The sequence below is a fragment of the Gadus macrocephalus genome, chromosome 23 (assembly GCF_031168955.1).
Source record: "Gadus macrocephalus chromosome 23, ASM3116895v1".
NCBI lineage: Eukaryota > Metazoa > Chordata > Actinopteri > Gadiformes > Gadidae > Gadus > Gadus macrocephalus.
In genome coordinates, this window is record NC_082404.1 from 16,281,551 (window position 1) to 16,301,608 (window position 20,058).

General features: G+C 49.8%; 1 protein-coding gene across 1 annotated transcript; it reads left to right on the top strand.

Moving 5' to 3' along the window:
• Positions 1-4,545: 4,545 nt before the first annotated feature.
• dipk2ab (divergent protein kinase domain 2Ab) lies at positions 4,546-19,840 on the top strand. The gene is made up of 4 exons (XM_060045031.1): positions 4,546-5,005; positions 12,644-13,483; positions 15,590-15,893; positions 18,859-19,840. Exons 2-4 carry the CDS (start codon positions 12,830-12,832, stop codon positions 19,206-19,208), a joined length of 1,308 nt encoding a protein of 435 aa, XP_059901014.1. The 5' UTR covers positions 4,546-5,005; positions 12,644-12,829; the 3' UTR covers positions 19,209-19,840.
• Positions 19,841-20,058: the final 218 nt, after the last annotated feature.

The following is a 20,058-nucleotide window of genomic DNA, read 5'->3' on the forward strand; positions in this document are numbered from 1 at the left end:
AGGTACAGGCCCACCTGTTTGGAGTGTGTGAGTGTGTGTGTGTGTGTGTGTGTGTGTGTGTGTGTGTGTGTGTGTGTGTGTGTGTTTGTGGAGGTTAAGAGTGTGTGGCTTGGTTGGTGGGTGGGTGTGTGGGTGGTTATGTGTATGTTTGTGGCTGGACACACACACACACACACACACACACACACACACACACACACACACACACACACACACACACACACACACACACACACACACACACACACACACACACACAAAGATCCAATTGTGGAACTACACCTACAGTATATATGATCTAAAAATGAACCTCCAAAATCGATGATTTCCTGTGTTTTATTCGGCTCTGAGAATATGACAGGTTGTCTACTAAAGGAACACACAGCATGAAGCAGCGGCCTACAGAAGGCTTGTGTTTTCTTTGGTGGTGTCATACACAGATGGGTGAGGCTGGAACAGGAATCTGGCTGTGTGGAGCCCAGCTATGTGTGTCTTTGTGTACCGTACTGCTGGGTGAATGGATGTGTGCTTGGGCGGTGTGTGTATGTTATTGTAAGTCTCTGGCCATCACGACAGAGGCCGTGCGTGGGACGTGTCGGACAGCATCACCACACCCCAGACGGGTCTCACGTTGTCCGTCGTCAGCGAGGATCACGTTGTCCTGAACACACGCTCAGGACACATCAACACCCCGACACACTCACGGCGTTTCGGTAGAGAATCCGTCCTGAAGAGTCAGGGGCGAAAATGACATGCGCTGCCTTTCTGTGGGATGGGTTGGCTCTGTTGTCATGACAACCCTGTCCCACAGCCTCATCCGTTTCCGCGGTAACGCCATAAGGAGGAGAGCATCATTATTCAGACATAATAAGGTTGAAGAGACCCTGGCAGCTTTCAGCATCCCTGCTGCCAGAAGACAGAACCAGTAGTCCAACCATAACTACAATAGTACAACCAGTGCTACAGTAGTGGTACAACCAGTACTGGCAGACGTGTTAGAGAAAGGCCTCCTATTGGTTTATTTAACTATGCCTGCGCTTAAACGCTTACTTGCATACCATAACTACCAAGGTTAGCTAACGCCAACCGACACAGCTTCCCCTAACCCTAGCTAACGCTAACCCTAGCTAACAGTAACCCCAGCTAACATTAACCGCAGCTAACACTAACCCTAACATGTGCTAAACGTAGCTAATGCTAATCATAGCTAACCCTAACCTCCACAGCAAACTCTCACATGAGCTAACCATGGTTATTTTATTGCTAACCCCAAACATCACAACTAACCTTAGCTAATACAACCCCTATGTAACTGCACCGTTCCAAAGGAATAATGGCCACGCTTCATACTGATGTAATTTTCTTTAGTACTCTCCTCGTACACCGTTTGACACAGTGAAAACTACAAAAAAAAATGCTATAAATATTTAAATCCCACACTTAACTAATACTGTTATTAAACCAATTACCGTGTGCGCCTCTTGGACCATGAACAGAATTGTTGTAGCCATATCGTACTCGGCCCATTGCGTCTGACCCGCGATCTACACTTCCTTTGCTAAGGTCAGGTCCCATGACCTACTACATCACATGCATAATGTGAAATTTGGAACATTTACCTTACATTAATTACATTAATTTAACTAGCAATATATATTGGATCATTTACAATAATTGTATTAATTAACTTAATTAATTAACAGTTATGAATAATCAGACACACAAAATGTGTATTCCTCCACGACAAGTCTCTGGGACAGTTACACCCTAACACAAGCTTACCCTATCTGCCACTATCCCAGGTTAACCCTGGCAGCGAGCTCACCCTAGCGAACACTGACCCTAGCTAACACTGAGCAAATATGTCCTGTTTGCGGTCTAAATTTAGGTAAGAGGTGGAGCGAGGTCGCTGTGGAGAGAGAGAGAGGTCCAGGGAGAGAGGGGGGAGAGAGAGGTTCAGGGAGAGAGAGGGTAGAGAGGTTCAGGGAGATAGAGGGTAGAGAGAGGTTCAGGGAGAGAGAGAGGGTAGAGAGGTTCAGGGAGAGAGAGGTTCAGGGAGATAGAGGGTAGAGAGAGGTTCAGGGAGAGAGAGGACAGAGAGAGGTTCAGGGAGAGAGAGGGTAGAGAGGTTCAGGGAGAGAGAGGTTCAGGGAGATAGAGGGTAGAGAGAGGTTCAGGGAGAGAGAGGGTAGAGAGGTTCAGGGAGAGAGAGGACAGAGAGAGGTTCAGGGAGATAGAGGGTAGAGAGAGGTTCAGGGAGAGAGAGGACAGAGAGAGGTTCAGGGAGAGAGAGGGTAGAGAGGTTCAGGGAGAGAGAGGTTCAGGGAGAGAGAGGGTATAGAGAGGTTCAGGGAGAGAGAGGACAGAGAGAGGTTCAGGTTATCTCCGTTGTCCTGTAACGTAAACCGTGAGGCCGACACTCTTAGATTAACTCGGAACAGTATCAATAATGTAGCATGGCTAATGTCCCTAGCCACAGCATGACAGTCACAGAGACAGACAGACGGACGGACAGAAAGACAGAGAGACAGACATTGGCAGATTCGCAGACAGATAGTCAGAAATGGATAGACAGACACGCTAACAGACAGTTAGAAAGACAGACAGACGGACAGGTGGAAAAGATAGTTAGAGAGACAGACAGACGGACACAACAGGAGATCCGCAGAAGTCACAGAGACAGAGAGACAGACAGGGGAGACAAAAACAAAGTCAGAAAGACACATTGATCAGCAGAAAGACAGATCAGCTGACAGGCCATCGGACAGACATCTCAGCAGACTGACAGTATTGAACGTGTTTACAGGAATGTTTGCATTTTGCTACGGCGCCCAAGAATGTGAGCAAGACCTGACATGTCTTCAACGAGGAGGGATGAAGATATCTCTCCACTGAGACCCCAACCCAGGTCTAACCCCATTAACCTCCTGGTCTGAAACACCCTTAACCTCCGGGCCTGAAACACCCTTAACCTCCGGGCCTGAAACACCCTTAACCTCCGGGTCTGAAACACCCTTAATCATAACTATTTGGCCTCTTAAGCCCTTTAAACTGTAATGGTGATTAAGGGCTATACAAATAAAATTGGATTGAATTTAATTGAACAACATAAAGCTCTGACACAGGGCTCACTATGGGTCATCTCTCTGGAGTTGAGCAAATTTCACTAAAATAGTTAGTCAAATAGACCGCCTCATCGTCCTCTGTGGCTCAGCAGCGCCATCTACCGGTCAAACGTTACAGCTGCAAAACAAACCAACCAGGTTCCAGAATCACAACGGTCATAACAATAACTAAGACATAACCAGACCCAGACAGAATGTGATGAGTTACCATGCAGTCTACCCGTATTTCATTAAGAATAGAGGAAGATGGAGAAAACAGTGACCAGACGTTTCAAGTATTCTACCAGTGCCTCTCACTGGCCTCAAGAGGGCGATGCAAACCCGTCTTAGGCCAGAGGCTGCAGTTCCTCTCACCGACCTTAAGAGGGCGATACCCACTAGCTAATGCGAGCCTGCTCTGAGAGGCGCTCATAAAAGCGCCTCTCTAATAAGATATTTTTTACAATCCAAGTCGATTATTTAAGAAAACGCTATAACAATGCCTTATCTGGCGGTTTATTGCTCGATGGACTTCTATTGACTCGGGAAAGACTATCGTTGACAGTTGTATTTAAACTCCAATCTAAAAAAATCAATCAAACTGGAAAATGAAATTGATCGGGAGCCCTAATCACAGTGTCTGATGAACCCCGTGGGGGGGGGGGGTCTAATCCACTCCACGGCACCGCTCCGACCCAGAGGGCAACAGACCCCCTCCACATTAGTTATCTTTAATAATTAGCGTATTTTTGTAATTTCTGATTTCCCCCGATGACTTCCCAGTGTTCCCGGGGCAGGCGGACTGTGCGGAACCTTCGAGGATCTGGAAAAGCCCAGGACGGTCGACATAAGGACCGCATTCAGCGCGATGCATGTGAGGAGGACGGTGATGATCTGACGCAGTCAGGCCAGACTCGCCCCGGGCCAACGAGCCAATTAAACATTCATGCTGGCGCCTTCATGCACCCCCTAACACGGAGCCTGAGAGTGACCCCAACATCGTCTCCCCAGGTCTGCCTGACCCACTTTCACTCTCCTGACGCACACACACACACACACACACACACACACACACACACACACACACACACACACACACACACACACACACACACACACACACACACACACGCAGACGCATGCGTGCACACACGGACACACACACTCACGCACGGGCGCGCACATAACACACACAACACACGCACACGCACACACACACACACACACACACACACACACACACACACACACACACACACACACACACACAAACCATGGGTCATCGAATGCAATATGACCACCCTGGTCCAAAAGCGTTCAAAATAAATCCACAAAAGTTCACATTGGGGGATGCAGGACAGCCATATGGAGAGTCGTTGCTTAGCAACCGCGGTCGTAAACACCCGGCGGGTGTCGTGAGAGGAAGGCGGGTGCCGTAAGGGGACGCTCGGTGTCGTGAAACGCGGAGAGGTCGCTGTTGGCAAAGTGGGAACAGATCCATTGTGGATCCGACTGAGCCGCAGACAGACAGGTCCCTGCTGCGGACAGACAGTTCCGTGCTGCCGCTCCGCGGACATAAAGCGACTCCTGACGGAATAATAACAATAATAACACGGATGTTAATGACGTCAGCGGCCGACGGTATCCGTCGTGAGGAGGACGTGAAGGAGGACCTCCGGGATCTCAAGAGTTAAGACATCACAACTGTTTATTTCTGAGGGGCTAACAGGCTAACCGGCTAACGCTCTGAAACATAATAACACACCGCGGGTCGTAGCTCCTCAGATCTCCTTCCCCTCGTCGAAAAGTACCCGGAATATTCCGGGCATATTCCGCAAAGGAGCGACGGTGATCGGGCCGCGTGCGAAAGTTTGGGACCGATGAGGAGCGGAAAGATTCAGGTTGGTTCATAATCTTCTTTAGTGTTATTACCCCGAACCCTCCGTTATGTCCTGGTCCTGACCCGGACCCGTACCCCCACCGCATCTCCTTCTCCTGGTCTTTCATGGTCTCTCCTGGTCCCTCATGGTCTCTCCTGGGCTCTTCTGGTCAGCAGAGAGACCCTGGTTGGTACCACAGCAGTGCTGACCTGTATCTCTCTGCTGGTCCCTCCTGGTTGGTATCACTGTATAGTGTTACTTCTCTACCAGGGAGAGTAGTACTTAGTGTAACACTTCAAGCTCTTCTTCTTTGGTTCGACTGAGTTCGGGACCCGGGTCAGTTTATCTCCATGTTGTGCAGACCGACCACGACCCCGTCAAAGACGGATTCATTCAATAAACCTGTATTTATTCTGCAAAAGATCACAGTTCCGCGTTTATGGCCGTGGTATAAATGTGTCGAGTCTTTACTTTTAGGTTTGTGTGTGTTGTCGGTCCTTATTTGACAACTGTCTCTGACACGACCTGACTCGATGGTTTATTCTAACTAGCTGGTTTTGCCTGACTAGCTGCTGGGTGCTGGGAACGATCAAGGCTTCTAGTTATGTTGTGACCCAGACTGTTGTAGTTATGTTGTCATCCAGACTATTGTAGTTCTGGTGTGATCCAGGCCGTTATAGTTCGGTTGTAACCAAGTCTCTCTTGCTGCGTTGATATGATTTCTCAGCAGGGGACTGTCTCCATCAGGTCCCTCAGGAACGTCTCATGATTTAAACTGTCTTCTCCCTCCATGGTGAGAGACGTATTGTTCAGATGCTGTTGTTGGGATGTATATATTTAGTCGCTCCTTGTACCCACTGTACATGGAGACCTCCCGATGATACCGGCAGAGGTTTAACGTGGTGTGTGAGGTTCCTTCAGCGTTTTAACGTGTGTGTGTGTGTGTGTGTGTGTGTGTGTGTGTGTGTGTGTGTGTGTGTGTGTGTGTGTGTGTGTGTGTGTGTGTGTGTGTGTGTGTGTGTGTGGTTTCTTAAGCGTTCCTCAGTGGGAAGGTTCCAGCCTTGTGTTTCACCAAGAAACACACTTTTACTGCGATCAGTACAGAGTACCTGTCCCAGGAGGTAGAGCATTACAAGAGAACGTTTTCCAGCAACCAACGGAAAAATAGATAAAGATTGTTGCAGATCTAGAAGATATACTGACAGTTGGTATAGACTGTTATAGATTAGATATATTGATAGTTTAAGTAGGGTAGTTGTGTGTGTGTGTGTGTGTGTGTGTGTGTGTGTGTGTGTGTGTGTGTGTGTGTGTGTGTGTGTGTGTGTGTGTGTGTGTGTGTGTGTGTGTGTGTGTGTGTGTGTGTGTGTGTGTGTGTGTGTGTGTGCGCGCGCGCGCGTGTGTCGGGGGCTTTAGTTTGTGATCAAACATTATTGACTCACCGGTCAATAACCGTGGAAACAGAGCTCATGTCCAATGCCTCTCAACTCATCCACAGAGGAAGAGGGGTTAATTAATTCTTAATTGAATGTCTAAAGATTAGTGGAAGAATAGATGAAAAGCAGAAGAGATGGACAAAAGTTAATCTCTCTCTCCCTCCCCCCCCCCCCCTCAGCTTTCAATCCAACCATCTGCCTCTCCATGTCTGTCTGGGGTTAGGGTGTAGGAGGTGGGGTTAGGGTGTAGGAGGTGGGGTTAGTGTGGGGGGGTTGGGGTGTAGGGAGGTGGGTATAGGGTATAGGGAGGTCTGTATTGAGTTGCGGTGGGGATGGTGTTGTGTAGGGGGTTGTGTAGTGTTGTGTCATGTGTAGTCTATCGTGTTGTGTACACGCCACGGTGTCATCTCAACCCCGGCGCCGTCACCACTAACACTCGTACAAAAGGGTTCGTTCAAAAGCAGCCCCCTGCTCTGAACGGTTTCATAAGCGACGTGTCGGGAGATTGAAACGCAGATCTTTTGTTTCCAGCCCTCTCGTGTCATTCTGTTTCAAGCGACGTGGGGTCTGCCTGGATGTCGGTAATGAGGCGGTTTGGGTATCCTAACATCTGCCAGATCCACCACGTCGTCCTCTCGCTGCGACTCATCTCCAATGCATGAGCAGGAAAGTCATTCTTTGATTTGTCGAGGAGTCTCTGTGGGCGAGGCTGATAATCCCGGGGCGACTTGGGGGGGGCCGGGGGCCTGGGAGAGGTGTTTACCAGCCTTGATGAAGAGGGGGAGCAGACCCCGGGCTCCTCTGGCCTATGAGCCGAGGGGGGGGGGGGGGGGGGGGGGGGGTAATTGAAGCGTTTCTGTGGCGATGTGAAGGCTGGTCTGGCGCCTCAGTTTGGGTCCCATCTGGAACGAGCAGCATGTGGTTGGTTTCAATCCGCAGTGTCTCAAACTAAGTGTCTCTCAGGCCTAGCGGTCAGGAGGCTGCTGAACTCCAGCTGGACCCGAAGAAGAATTAATAAACCGTGATAATAATGTCCCCCTGCTCTCCTGCACCACGGCTGGCTTGGTTTGGACGTCATTGCTTTAGAGTAGAGTCTGTCGTACTTAAACCATGCAAAAAAACGTTAGTTGTTTCGATACCCATGCAAGTATCGGACATTTCTCCGATGCTGCCTAAAATGCAGTATCGGCGAGTAGGCAAAGCTATGCTCCGATCTGATACCATCACGTGACAACACAAACACTACGGTGTTATGCTGCGTTCGTTAACGGTCGGAGGTGGAAAGTCGGAATGGGAAACCAAATCGTTACAACATGGATGCATGCACGCTCGACTAAAAAAATACCAATGTTTTATAATAATAGATTATACATCAATAAATAAATGCAAAAAAATGTAGACAGTAAATGAACCGACTATACATTGCAGTCATCGTAAGAGAACCCTTAAATAATAACAAGTTCTATAAGTAGTTACAATGATAGATGCTGTATCAGTTTATACTTGGTATCAGCCGATACTCAAGTTCAGGTATCGGGAAGGAAAAAATGGTATCGGAACATCTCTAATTTGATACTTCGTACCAGCTCTGCTTGCTCGTCGGTGCTGTTGTCTAGTGTCTGCAGAGCTGCTGATGCTTAATGCTGGCTGGGTGTAAATCTCGTGTTTGTGGTGCCAATTGAGGAAGACATTTCCCATGCAGCGCTATGCTTGTCTGTTGCTAATTAGTTCCTCGCGCCTCCCCTCCCTCGATGTGTCTCTGGTAGTGGAATGTATATTTCATATCATGCCGTTAAAGGTCTTCTGTAGGGATTTGTACAGAGAGACGCCGACGCTCTGTTTTACATACCCTGCAATCGATGGCTGGTGCTACCGCCCATTGTTTTACTGCAGCGCAATCAGGGAAAAGTGCAGAAGAATGATTCCATTAGGCTCAGAGTCGAGCCCAGGTAGCTAGGAGTCTTAACACATTTAAAACCGCTTATTATCAGTTCAGACTTCAGGGTAGAGCACGACCAATGTTTGATATTCTGGGCCGATGCTGTTGCCGATATGAGTGGGTGAAAGAATTACAGATTTCTATTTATCTGCCGATATTTAAAATTCAGATATGTCGGATGTACCCGCTTAAATACAGCTTCTCTGTAGTCGCAAGATGCTGAATAGAGAGTCTCTGTGGAGCCCCTATGCTACGGCTATTGTTGGAACATATTAAAGACGGATGTTTGTTTGTTGTCGACAGTTGTGCGTGCATTGTCATGGCGTACAAGAACCAGGTTGTCTCCTCTGTGGTCCCAACTTGTTCAATACTTTTCGTCATGAAAAACGAATTCATACCTCCAGCTCAGAACTCCTAGCTGCACTGGTTTTACCTTCAGAGTGACGCTGCACTGGTTTTACCTGGAGACACGGCACTGGCTGCACTGGTTCTGCCTAAAGACGCTGCACTGGTTTTACCTATAGATGCTGCAATGGATTTACAGATATAAAAAGTTGACATTCATTAAGATGACATTTTAAAACTCTTTCACAGTATGTTCACCACCATGGGTTTGGTGCTGTACCGATGTTAATGAGGCAGATATACTGTATATAAGCAGTATTTAATAAGGCAGATATACTGTATATAAGCAGTATTTAATAAGGCAGATTGATATACTGTTTGTAAACACAGTATTTGTTAGGGCAGCTATACTGTATGCAAGCAGTATTTAATAAGGCAGATAAGCAGTATTTAATAAGGCAGATATACTGTATATAAGCAGTATTTAATAAGGCAGATTGATATACTGTTTGTAAACACAGTATTTGATAGCTATACTGTATGCAAGCAGTATTTAATAAGGCAGATAAGCAGTATTTAATAAGGCAGATATACTGTATGTAAACAGTATTTAATTAGGCAGATATACTGTATATAAACAGTGTTTAATAAGGCAGTTATTCTTTATTTAATAAGGCAGTTATACTTAATATAAACAGTAATTAATAAGGGCGATATACTGTCTGTAAACAGTCTTTAATTAGGCAGATATACTGTATGGAAATTGTATTTAATGCAAAAATGCATCCGATTGAGGCCCTCACAGTCGGTAGGCTGGAGACTTTCAGAGTTCATAGAAGCGTGTTCTTTCCTCTTCACCTGTCTGGGCAGAGTCAGGGGGGTTTCTGGGAGTTGAGTGGGGAGATTCATGTAAGCAAACACGACGGGTGGTGCGCCTTTTATTTATGTGGAGAATATATCTGTTATTCCGTAGTACGATGGTGGTTTTATTGATAATATAACTGAAATAACTATTGACCACAGATATTTCCTTGTTATTTTCAGCTACATTTTAGTTGATGTAATTAATAAGGGCGATATATACTGTGTGTAAACAGTATTTAATAAGGCAGATATACTGTCTAAAACCAGTATTTAATTAGGCAGTTATATTGTATAGTATATAGTTATATACTGTATTTAATAAGGAGGTGAGACTTAATATAGACAGTATATAATAGGGCCGATATACTTAATATAAACAGCATATAATAAGGGCAATATACTGTATGTAAGTACAGCATTTAATAGGGCAGGGATACTTAATATAAGCAGTATTTTATAAGGCAGATCTATTGTATACATACAGCATTTAATAAGTCAGATATCCTGTGTGTAAACAGTTGTTGATAAGGCAGGTATACTAATGAGTATAAGCGATACTTAATACGGTACTTCAGAGATAACTGCAGTTGTTCCACCTTCTGACCTGGTTAGAGTATTTAAAGACTGGGAAACCAAAGATCTGTCGGTCTCTCCTGCTCCCTCTCTCTCCTCTCTCTCTCTCTCCTGCTCCCTCTCTCTCCTCTCTCTCTCTCTCTCCTGCTCCCTCTCTCTCCTCTCTCTCTCTCTCTCCTGCTCCCTCTCTCTCCTCTCTCTCTCTCTCTCCTGCTCCCTCTCTCTCCTCTCTCTCTCTCTCCTGCTCCCTCTCTCTCCTCTCTCTCTCTCTCCTGCTCCCTCTCTCTCCTCTCTCTCTCCTGCTCTCTCTCTCTCTCTCTCTCTCCTGCTCCCTCTCTCTCCTCTCTCTCTCTCTCCTGCTCTCTCTCTCTCTCCTGCTCCCTCTCTCTCCTCTCTCTCTCTCTCTCTCTCTCTCCTGCTCCCTCTCTCTCCTCTCTCTCTCTCTCCTGCTCCCTCTCTCTCCTCTCTCTCTCTCTCCTGCTCCCTCTCTCTCCTCTCTCTCTCTCTCCTGCTCCCTCTCTGTCCCTCTATTTTCTCTCTGTGTGCCCCTCTCCATCTCTCTGTCTGTCTGTCTGTCTGTCTGTCTGTCTGTCTGTCTGTCTGTCTGTCTGTCTGTCTGTCTGTCTGTCTGTCTGTGGGTCTGTCTGTCTGTCTGTCTGTCTGTCTGTCTGTCTGTCTGTCTGTCTGTCTGTCTGTCTGTTCTTATCTCCTCTGTCTCTCTCTCGGTTCTTCTCTCCTCTGTCAGCCTCTCTCTGTCCCCCTCTCCTCTCTCCCCTCCCCTCTCTGTCTCCGTCTCCATCTCTCTGTCAGCCTCTCTCTCTTCCCCTCTCTCTCTCTCCCCCCCTCTCTGTCTCCGTCTCCATCTCTTTGTCAGCCTCTCTGCCCCGTTTGTGGGGGTAACGCGTTGACCTGCTAATCTGTGGTGTTTCCGTTAGTCATGCCGTGTCCTAATCACTTGTAATTGAGGATGACCGATTTACACGGTCAGAGGCATTGTGGCTCCTCCAAGAGACTCGCTGGCTAGCCTAGCGCTGCCGCCTGCCACTACCAGACTAGTGCGCTACGCTACACTGCTACGCTATTGTGCGCTCATGAAGAGGAACTGTCACGCTCGGCTGTTTTGTACTACGACAGTACTGCTTCATACGTGCGTTGTGTATTTCATAATACACCAGAGTACTGCTTCATACGTTGGCTGTGAACGACTCGCATGGTGCAACATCAACTGACTTTATGAAGTCAACTCTTGGCACTCATTTGTCTGGGACTTGCGTTATCCATTGATGTCCATGGCCCAACTTTTCTGGCGTGTTCCCACGGACAAAATGACAGGTTAGGGGCCAATTACATGGCCCCGGAATCACAGGGACTCAATTGGGCCCTGTTCAAAATCACCTTCTTCGACAGCAGTTTGACAGCCGATGTGAACACATGACCAATTTCTTATTTTTATTAAGTGTATCTCTACCCTCAGATTGATCTCAAATCATCCTCATCGATATACAGACCTCTCTCTTCACTACAGACCTCTGTTCACCACAGACCTCTCTCTTCACTACAGACCTCTCTCTCTCTCTGTTCACTACAGACCTCTCTCTTCACTACAGACCTCTGTTCACCACAGACCTCTCTCTTCACTACAGACCTCTCTCTCTCTCTGTTCACTACAGACCTCTCTCTTCACTACAGACCTCTCTCTTCACTACAGACCTCTCTCTTCACTACAGACCCCTCTCTCTTCACTACAGACCTCTCTCTTCACTACAGACCTCTCTCTTCACTACAGACCTCTCTCTTCACTACAGACCCCTCTCTCTTCACTACAGACCTCTCTGTCTCTGTGTGTGTGTGCATGTTCACTACAGACCCCTCTCTCTTCAACACAGACCTCTCTGTCTCTGTGTGTGTGTGTGTCTGTGCGTGTTCACTACAGACCCCTCTCTCTTCAACACAGACCTCGCTGTCTCTCTGTGTGTGTGTGTCTTCACTACAGACCCCTCTCTCTTCAACACAGACCTCTCTGTCTCTGTGTGTGTGTGTGTCTGTGCGTGTTCACTACAGACCCCTCTCTCTTCAACACAGACCTCTCTGTCTCTGTCTCTCTGTGTGTGTGTGTGTCTTCACTACAGACCCCTCTCTCTTCAACACAGACCTCTCTGTCTCTGTGTGTGTGTGTGTGTCTGTGCGTGTTCACTACAGACCCCTCTCTCTTCAACACAGACCTCTCTGTCTCTCTGTGTGTGTGTGTGTCTGTGCGTGTTCACTACAGACCCCTCTCTCTTCACTACAGACCGCGCTCCTCTCTCCCCCCCAGTTGTTGGACACTGTCTCCCTTAAAGGGCAGATTACAGGGTTGAAATTATAGGTTCAACTCCCCCTCGCTCCTCCTCCACCTCGCCTCCAGAATTAGTCTGTCGTATTGTGTGTGTGTTTGTGTGCAATCCCCCATAAGTCTCAGTTTTGTGTGGCGATGTCATCACAACACCCTCCTCCCTTCTCTCCCAGGCTGCCGTCTGATTGGACACCATGATTGATTGACGGGCGGCCGTCCGGCCCTGGCCCAGCTCACCCTCGACCCCGCCCCCTGCTCTAGACGGCCTCCCGATGTCGGCGTGTCTAGACTAGCTCCCTCCCTCCCTGACCCTTGACCCCCCTCCCCCCCCCCCCCCCCTGACCCTGGCGTGCCCCACCATGCTGCGCATGCTGCCCCTGAAGCTGGGGCGCGTGTACCGCTGCGTGAAGCTGCTGGCGGTGGTGGGCCTGCTGGTCATCCTGCTGATGAACACCCACAGCCTGCTGGCGTCCTTCCAGAAGAACGAGCTCACGGACCGCCGCTTCATCAACCTCAACAAGTGCCCCGCCTGCTTCGGCACCAGCTGGTGCCGCAAGTTCATGAACGGCCAGGTGTCGTTCGAGGCCTGGGGCCGCCTGCGCTTCCTGGACGTGTTCAACGTGAAGAACGTGTACTTCGCGCAGTACGGCGAGCCGCGCGAGGGCACCCGCCGCGTGGTGCTGAAGAGGCTGGGCTCCAACCAGGAGCTGGCCGACATCGACCAGAAGATCTGCAAGCGGGCGACGGGCCGCGCCCGCTGCGACCTCATCCAGGGCGTGTACAAGACGGAGTTCGCCCGGCTGAACGGCGAGGTGCGCCTGCTGACGCCCGAGGTGGTGGAGGGCTGGTCGGACCTGGTGCACTGCCCCTCCCAGAGGCTGCTGGACCGGGTGGTGCGGCGCTACGCCGAGACCAAGGACTCGGGCAGCTTCCTGCTCAAGAACCTCAAGGACACGGAGAAGATGCAGCTGCTGATGACGCTCGCCTTCAACCCAGAGCCTCTGGTCCTACAGGTAGGTTATAGATGCACTGTGATGTAAACACTACGTCTGTGTGTGTGTGTGTGTGTGTGTGTGTGTGTGTGTGTGTCTGTGTGTCTGTGTGTGTCTGTGTGTGTGTGTGTGTACCCAGCCACCGCCTGTGTTTGATCAGGTGGATAACACTCCCCTCATCCCAGTCTTGTCAGGGTAGCAGCAACACTGTAGCAAGTAGCTCTAAGCAAACTTAAATGTGAATCACACGGCTGACAAGTAGCTCTAGGCTAACCTCTCTCTCCTGACCTAGATGACAAGTAGCTCGACTCCATTTAGAAGGCTTTGTTGATTGCTTTATTCTGATTGGTCGATGAGGGTGTTTGGGGGGGGGTCTGTTTATGAATGGCAGACCTCTACTCTACTCTGGACGCTCTTTGTCATCGTGGACCCCGTTAATACTCAGGGTCACAGTATAGATTTCTTCAGTAAGTAGCGTAATGTAAAAGGCGGGATGTTCAGTGACCGGGTCATTATGGGGGGTTACCCCCTGGGTGGGGAGATCTGCCCTGGGGGGGGGGGGGGGGTTAGGGTCACGGGATCGATGGCTCTTGCTCGTTCTTTCGCTCCCCGGCTGATTAGACTGGAGGTCGCTGGCTGAAGCGCGTCAGGGAAGGAGCATGCCAGTGTAGGGGACGTCTGTTGTTGGATTCCAGACTCAAGATGGTTTATTGTCAAATGCACAACAATTATAGCAGCAGTCGCCGGCAATGAAATTCTTGAGTCTCAGGCTCCTTCAACAACGCAATATGAAAAGAAGAAGTGTAAAAGAAACCCAAACAAGATGTGAAATAAAAGAAAGCTGTGAACGAAATGGAATACTGGGCATTTGTACATAAAAATATGAAATAAGAATCTTTATGCGTAGAGACGAGAGATGCAGCGCACAGAGCTTTTTTCTCAAAACTAAATATAGCTTTACTGTTTCAAATTGCTATCAAACAAAACTCTGTCTCTGGCTGTCGACGACCCTACGTTTTATTTTCCGACATAAAAGTCCTGTGAGGACAACGTCAGTGTGTGTGTGTGTGTGCCTGTGTGGGTCTGTGCGTGTGCCTGTGCCTGTGGGGGTCTGTGTGTGTGCCTGCTCCTGTCCAGACATGCTATCTGTAGACTCTTGAGGACGGAGTATGCAGAGAATTCAGACCAGGTAGCATCATCTGCTCTGCTTGCTGCCAGGTGGCAAACTGCTGATTTGCAGGTGACGAGCAGTGCTGTAATAAAGCACACAAGGTGTGTCTGTCACACACACACACACACACACACACACACACACACACACACACACACACACACACACACACACACACACACACACACCTCCCCCTCCACCCTAGGGAGACGGAGGTGTGTGCTGCGTATCATGCTCATTGAACTTTATGGCCCCTGGCCACACCCCCAGCCTGGCCCCTGACTACACCCCCAGCCTGGCCCCTGACCACACCCCCAGCCAGGCTCCTGGCCACTCCCCCAGCCTAGCTCCTGACCACACCCCCAGCCTGGCCCCTGACCACACCCCCAGCCAGGCTCCTGGCCACGCCCCCAGCCTAGCTCCTGACCACACCCCCAGCCTGGCCCCTGACCACACCCCCAGCCTGGCTCCTGGCCACGCCCCCAGCCAGGCTCCTGACCACGCCCCCAGCCAGGCTCCTGGCCACGCCCCCTGGCTATCACTCTGGTCCACAGTATGTCTGACACGTTCGCTCCAAGAGCGTCCTTCACACGAACCCTCCATTGCCCAAGCATGTAGCAAGCCAAATATAGTACAACATGATACACGACTTGATATATGTAATCTCTAAATGTAAAGCATCGTGAAAGTGCTCCACTATCGAGCCTAAAGCGCTCCAGAGAGAGCACAGCAGCATGAGCGGGTACTTAGAGTCATGTCTCGTCTTATTGTAGCGGTCTTTGATATATACGGGGAATGGGCTAACAATTGTTCGTGCTTAGCACCTTTTTTTCCTCTTTCTTCTGACAAATGTACTTATTGTAAGTCGCTTTGGATAAAAGCGTCTGCTAAACGCCCTGAATGTAAAATGTAAATCGTGACAGGAAGGTGCCTCCGTCTCCCGTCCCCCTCTGCAGAGCTTCCCATCCGACGAGGGCTGGCCGTTCGCTAAGTACCTGGGGGCGTGCGGGCGCGTGGTGGCGGTGAACTACGTGGGCGAGGAGCTGTGGAGCTTCTACAACGCGCCGTGGGAGAAGAGGGTGGACCTGGCCCGGCAGCTCATGGACATCGCCGAGCAGCTCACCAACAACGACTTCGACTTCGCCCTCTACCTGCTGGACGTCAGCTTCGACAACTTCGCCGTCGGTCCGCGGGACGGCAAGGTGATCGTGGTGGACGCCGAGAACGTCCTGGTGGCCGACAAGAGGCTGATCAAGCAGAGTGAGTCCTCCTCCTCGTCTTAATCCTCCTCCTCCTCTTCCTCCTTCTTCTCCTTCTCCTTCCCCTCCTCATATGCCTTCTCCTCATTCTCTTTTTCTCCTCCTCCTCCTCCTCCTCCTCCTCTTCCTCCTTCTTCTCCTTCTCCTTCCCCTCCTCATTTGCCTTCTCCTCATTCTCTTCTTCTCCTCCTCCTCCTCCTCCTCCTCCTCCTCCTCCTCCCAGTTTACTGTTTTACAGTTTAAACACTCAGTTTACTTGCTAAATTCGATTAAACCATTAAATACAATGTAATCTACTATACACTTTAAACACTCAGTTTACTTGCTAAATTCGATTCAACAATTAAATACAATACAAATATAAACTACGATACACTTTAAACACTCAGTTTACTAGCTAAATTCAATACAATGCAAATATAAAGTAAAAACAAGTGTTATCGGTATTATGTTATTTCGTCTTGATGAGCGCAAATGTTTTTTGAAACCTGCCTGTCAACGGACAATCACGTCGATCGATGGCGTAATGTTTTGACGCGGATTACGTAGGCGGTAACATTTTTGCCCCCGGTACAATTTTGGTGTGACAGCTCCTTAAGGGTGCAGTGGGTCCTTAAGGCTGCAAGTCGCCCCTTAAGGGTGCAACCAGCCTACAGGTCTGTCCTTATGGCTACAGGTCGCCCCTTAAGTCTGCAGGTTACTCCTTAAAGCTGAAGTTGCTCCTATATGGGGCAGGTCGCCCCTTAAGGCAACAGTCGCCCCTTAAGGCTGCAGTCGCCCCTTAAGGCCCCAGTTGCCCCTTAAGACTGCAGCCCAGTTCACATTAACTTCCCTCAGCAGACCCAGCTCTTAGAGCGTTGCTGCGGTGTGAACTGGTTAGTTGAGAGAGTCTGAAGCTGTCGTCTCCAGTGATTGACCGTGTCAAACCGCGGTGTGGTTTAAGAGAGTATTCACGTATATCCACTGCTTACTAATCATGGCGACCACAGCACTGACACTACATATATCTTTAGCAAACCTAAAGTATGCACCGGTTCTTTCTAAACCGGGAACTATAACATCATAACAAGTGGAAAGATCAACCTCTTGATGATTAGTTTCTCACCAGTTGCCAAGAATCAAAGAGCTATCATTAATTTAGCGTCTCTCCAGGTGAAATCCAGTCCCCGAAGTTTGTCTGTTTTTTTTGGATGAGCTGGTGCATTGCCAGCCTCCAACTCCTGGGGTATCTTAGTGAAGCTCCCTGTCTGTAGCAGGGCAGCCCGCTGCAGTCGACCGGTACAGATTCACAACGGCCCAGTTTCAGAGCACGGCCATGTGATGCTTTTGCAAGCAGTCACCCGTCGTGAATCTTTGATCAGGGCTGGACCACAGAGACATCATGTTGTCCTCACTGTGTGTGTGTGTGTGTGTGTGTGTGTGTGTGTGTGTGTGTGTGTGTGTGTGTGTGTGTGTGTGTGTGTGTGTGTGTGTGTGTGTCCTCTGCTCCAGACCCGTAGAGACCAGCTGACTTCATTAGAATTGGAAATCATCCACTTTGGTTTGGAAATGTTGTGTCACTGGTTTGTGACCACTTCCCTAGGCTCAGCCTTCAACGAACAACCCTCTACTGCCACGGGTTAAACTAACCAGCCTCTACTGCCAGGGGATAAACTAACCAGCCTCTACTGCCACGGGTTAAACTCACCATCACCGTGTACTACCACAGGTTAAACTTGCCTGCCTGAAGTTAAACTCACCACCACCCTCTGATGCCTCTAGTTAACCTAACCATCCTCTAGTTAAACTAACCAGCCTCTAGTTAAACTCCCCAGCCTCTACTGTCTCTAGTTTAACATACACACACCCCCACACACACTTACACACACAGATATATTTATTTATATATATACTGCGAGCAGCATCAATCTTCATCACCTTCACTGATTGAGGTGTATCAGCCCCCTGGGGCTGTGTGTGTGTGTGTGTGTGTGTGTGTGTGGCGTGTGTGTGTGTGTGTGTGTGTGTATCGTGACAGTGTGTGATGCAGCTGCCGTGGCAGCCGAGAGGAGTGCATTAAAGTGCTGATGGTGTGATTATGGGATGTTCTCTGGGGCTTCATGCTGCGCACATTGATCTGCTCTGATACTGAACTCTCCCTGTCTCTTTGTCTCGCTGTATCTCTGTCTGTCTCTCTTCCTGTATCTCTGTCTGTCTCCCCCCCCCTCTGTCTCTCCCTCTCTCTGTATCTCTGTCCGTCCATCTCCCTCTGTCTATCTGTTCCTCCATCTGTCTCTATATCTCTCTCCCTCTGTCTAGATATGTCTCCATCTGTATACCTATCTCTAGCTCTCGATCTGAATTCATCCCATAATAATCCATCCCAGTAATGTCTCTATCATCAAGACAACCGTCTTCATGATCTTTTGAAGCCCTACAACCATATGTTTTAATTAAAGGTTGATTATTTAAGTAATGCCTCCTTTTAATATCCACAATGTTCTGACTCCTTCTCCTTCTGTAACGAGTTATCACCTCCAGAGAAGTCATTGAAGTCCAGAGCACTATGACATGTTACTAACACCTCCTCCTTCTCCCCAGACCGTCCAGAGAACTACAACATGTTATTAACACCTCCTCTTCCTTAGACCGTCCAGAGAACTACAACATGTTATTAACACCTCCTCCTCTCTCCTCCTCCTCCTCCTCTGACCGTCCAGAGAACTACAACATGTTATTAACACCTCCTCTTCCTTAGACCGTCCAGAGAACTACAACATGTTATTAACACCTCCTCCTCTCTCCTCCTCCTCCTCGGACCGGCCGGAGTACTCCAACATGTTATTAACACCTCCTCCTCAGACTGGCCGGAGAACTACAACATGTTATTAACACCTCCTCCTCTCTCCTCATCCTCCTCCTCTGACCGTCCAGAGAACTACAACATGTTATTAACATCTCCTCCTCCTCTCCTCCTCCCCCCCCAGACCGGCCGGAGAACTACGACGTGTGGTACGAGTCCCGCTTCGAGGAGTGCGACAAGGAGGCGTGCCTCTCCTTCTCCAAGGAGGCGCTGTGCTCCCGCGTCACCGTGGACCACAACTACTACGCCGTGTGCCAGAACCTGCTGTCGCGCTACGCCACCTGGCGCGGCACCACGGGGGGTCTGCTCCACGACCCCCCCGCCCACGTCACGCGCGACGGCCAGCTGGAGGCGCTGCTGGACGAGTGCACCAACCCCCGCCGCCGCTACGGCCGCTTCCAGGCCGCCAAGGAGCTGCGGGACTACCTGACGCAGCTCAGCACCTCCTCCGCCTCGCTGGCCACCGCCAGGTAGTGGCGGCCGCGCCCGGAGGAGGCGACCTCTGGACTCCTGGGGCTGACCTCTGACCTCTGGACGTTTGAGCAGGAGGAGGGGTCCGTTTGGTTGTTACTGTAACGGAACTGCCCCCCCCCCCCCCCACCCACATCATCCCAGTGCTGCATCCCAGTGCTGCATCCCAGTGCTGCATCCCAGTGCTGCATCCCAGTGCTGCATCCCAGTGCTAGCCTCAGGGGCTAGCTCCCAGTGCTAGCCTCAGGCGCTAGCTCCCAGTGCTAGCCTCAGGCGCTAGCTCCCAGTGCTAGCCTCCAGCGTTAGCCTCCAGCGCTAGCTCCCAGAGCTAGCTACCAGTGCTAGCTTCCAGGGCTAGCCTCCAGTGCTAGCTCCCTAGAGCTAGCCAGCAGAGCTAGCTCCCAGTGCTAGCCTCCAGCGCTAGCTCCCATTGCTAGCCTCCAGCGCTAGCCTCCAATGCTAGCACACAGTGTCGGTCCACAGTGCAAGCTCCCAGTGGTAGCACCTAGCACTAGCTTCAAGAACCTCTTGACATTTTATAGGAAAGGAAAAAAAAGGAAAAGGAGGTTGACTCCGAGACTCAACCAGGGACCTCTGAAGTGCTGAGAGACAATGGAGGGAAGGAGGCTGGATCCGCCCCCCCCTGCCCGTCCTGCCAGCCAATCAGCTGCTTCGTGCAGCCCAGACTGTGTTGGGTCTGCCAACTCTAAGCTCTCCAACTGTTTTGTCCTTTAGTTGCTGTTGTGTGTTGGAATCAAACCTCATCACTCCTGTAGTGTTCCAGCTACCTGCTGCGTCTGGACTCCTGGTGCCATGTCCCGGGAGGGGGGGGGGGTCCACAGGTGGTCCAGGA

Coding starts and splice junctions, on each gene's coding strand:
- dipk2ab (XM_060045031.1), top strand. CDS start 12,830: ATGCTGCGCATGCTGCCCCTGAAGCTGGGGCGCGTGTACCGCTGCGTG. Junction 13,484..15,589: donor CAGAGCCTCTGGTCCTACAG/GTAGGTTATAGA, acceptor CCCCCTCTGCAG/AGCTTCCCATCCGACGAGGG. Junction 15,894..18,858: donor CAAGAGGCTGATCAAGCAGA/GTGAGTCCTCCT, acceptor CTCCCCCCCCAG/ACCGGCCGGAGAACTACGAC.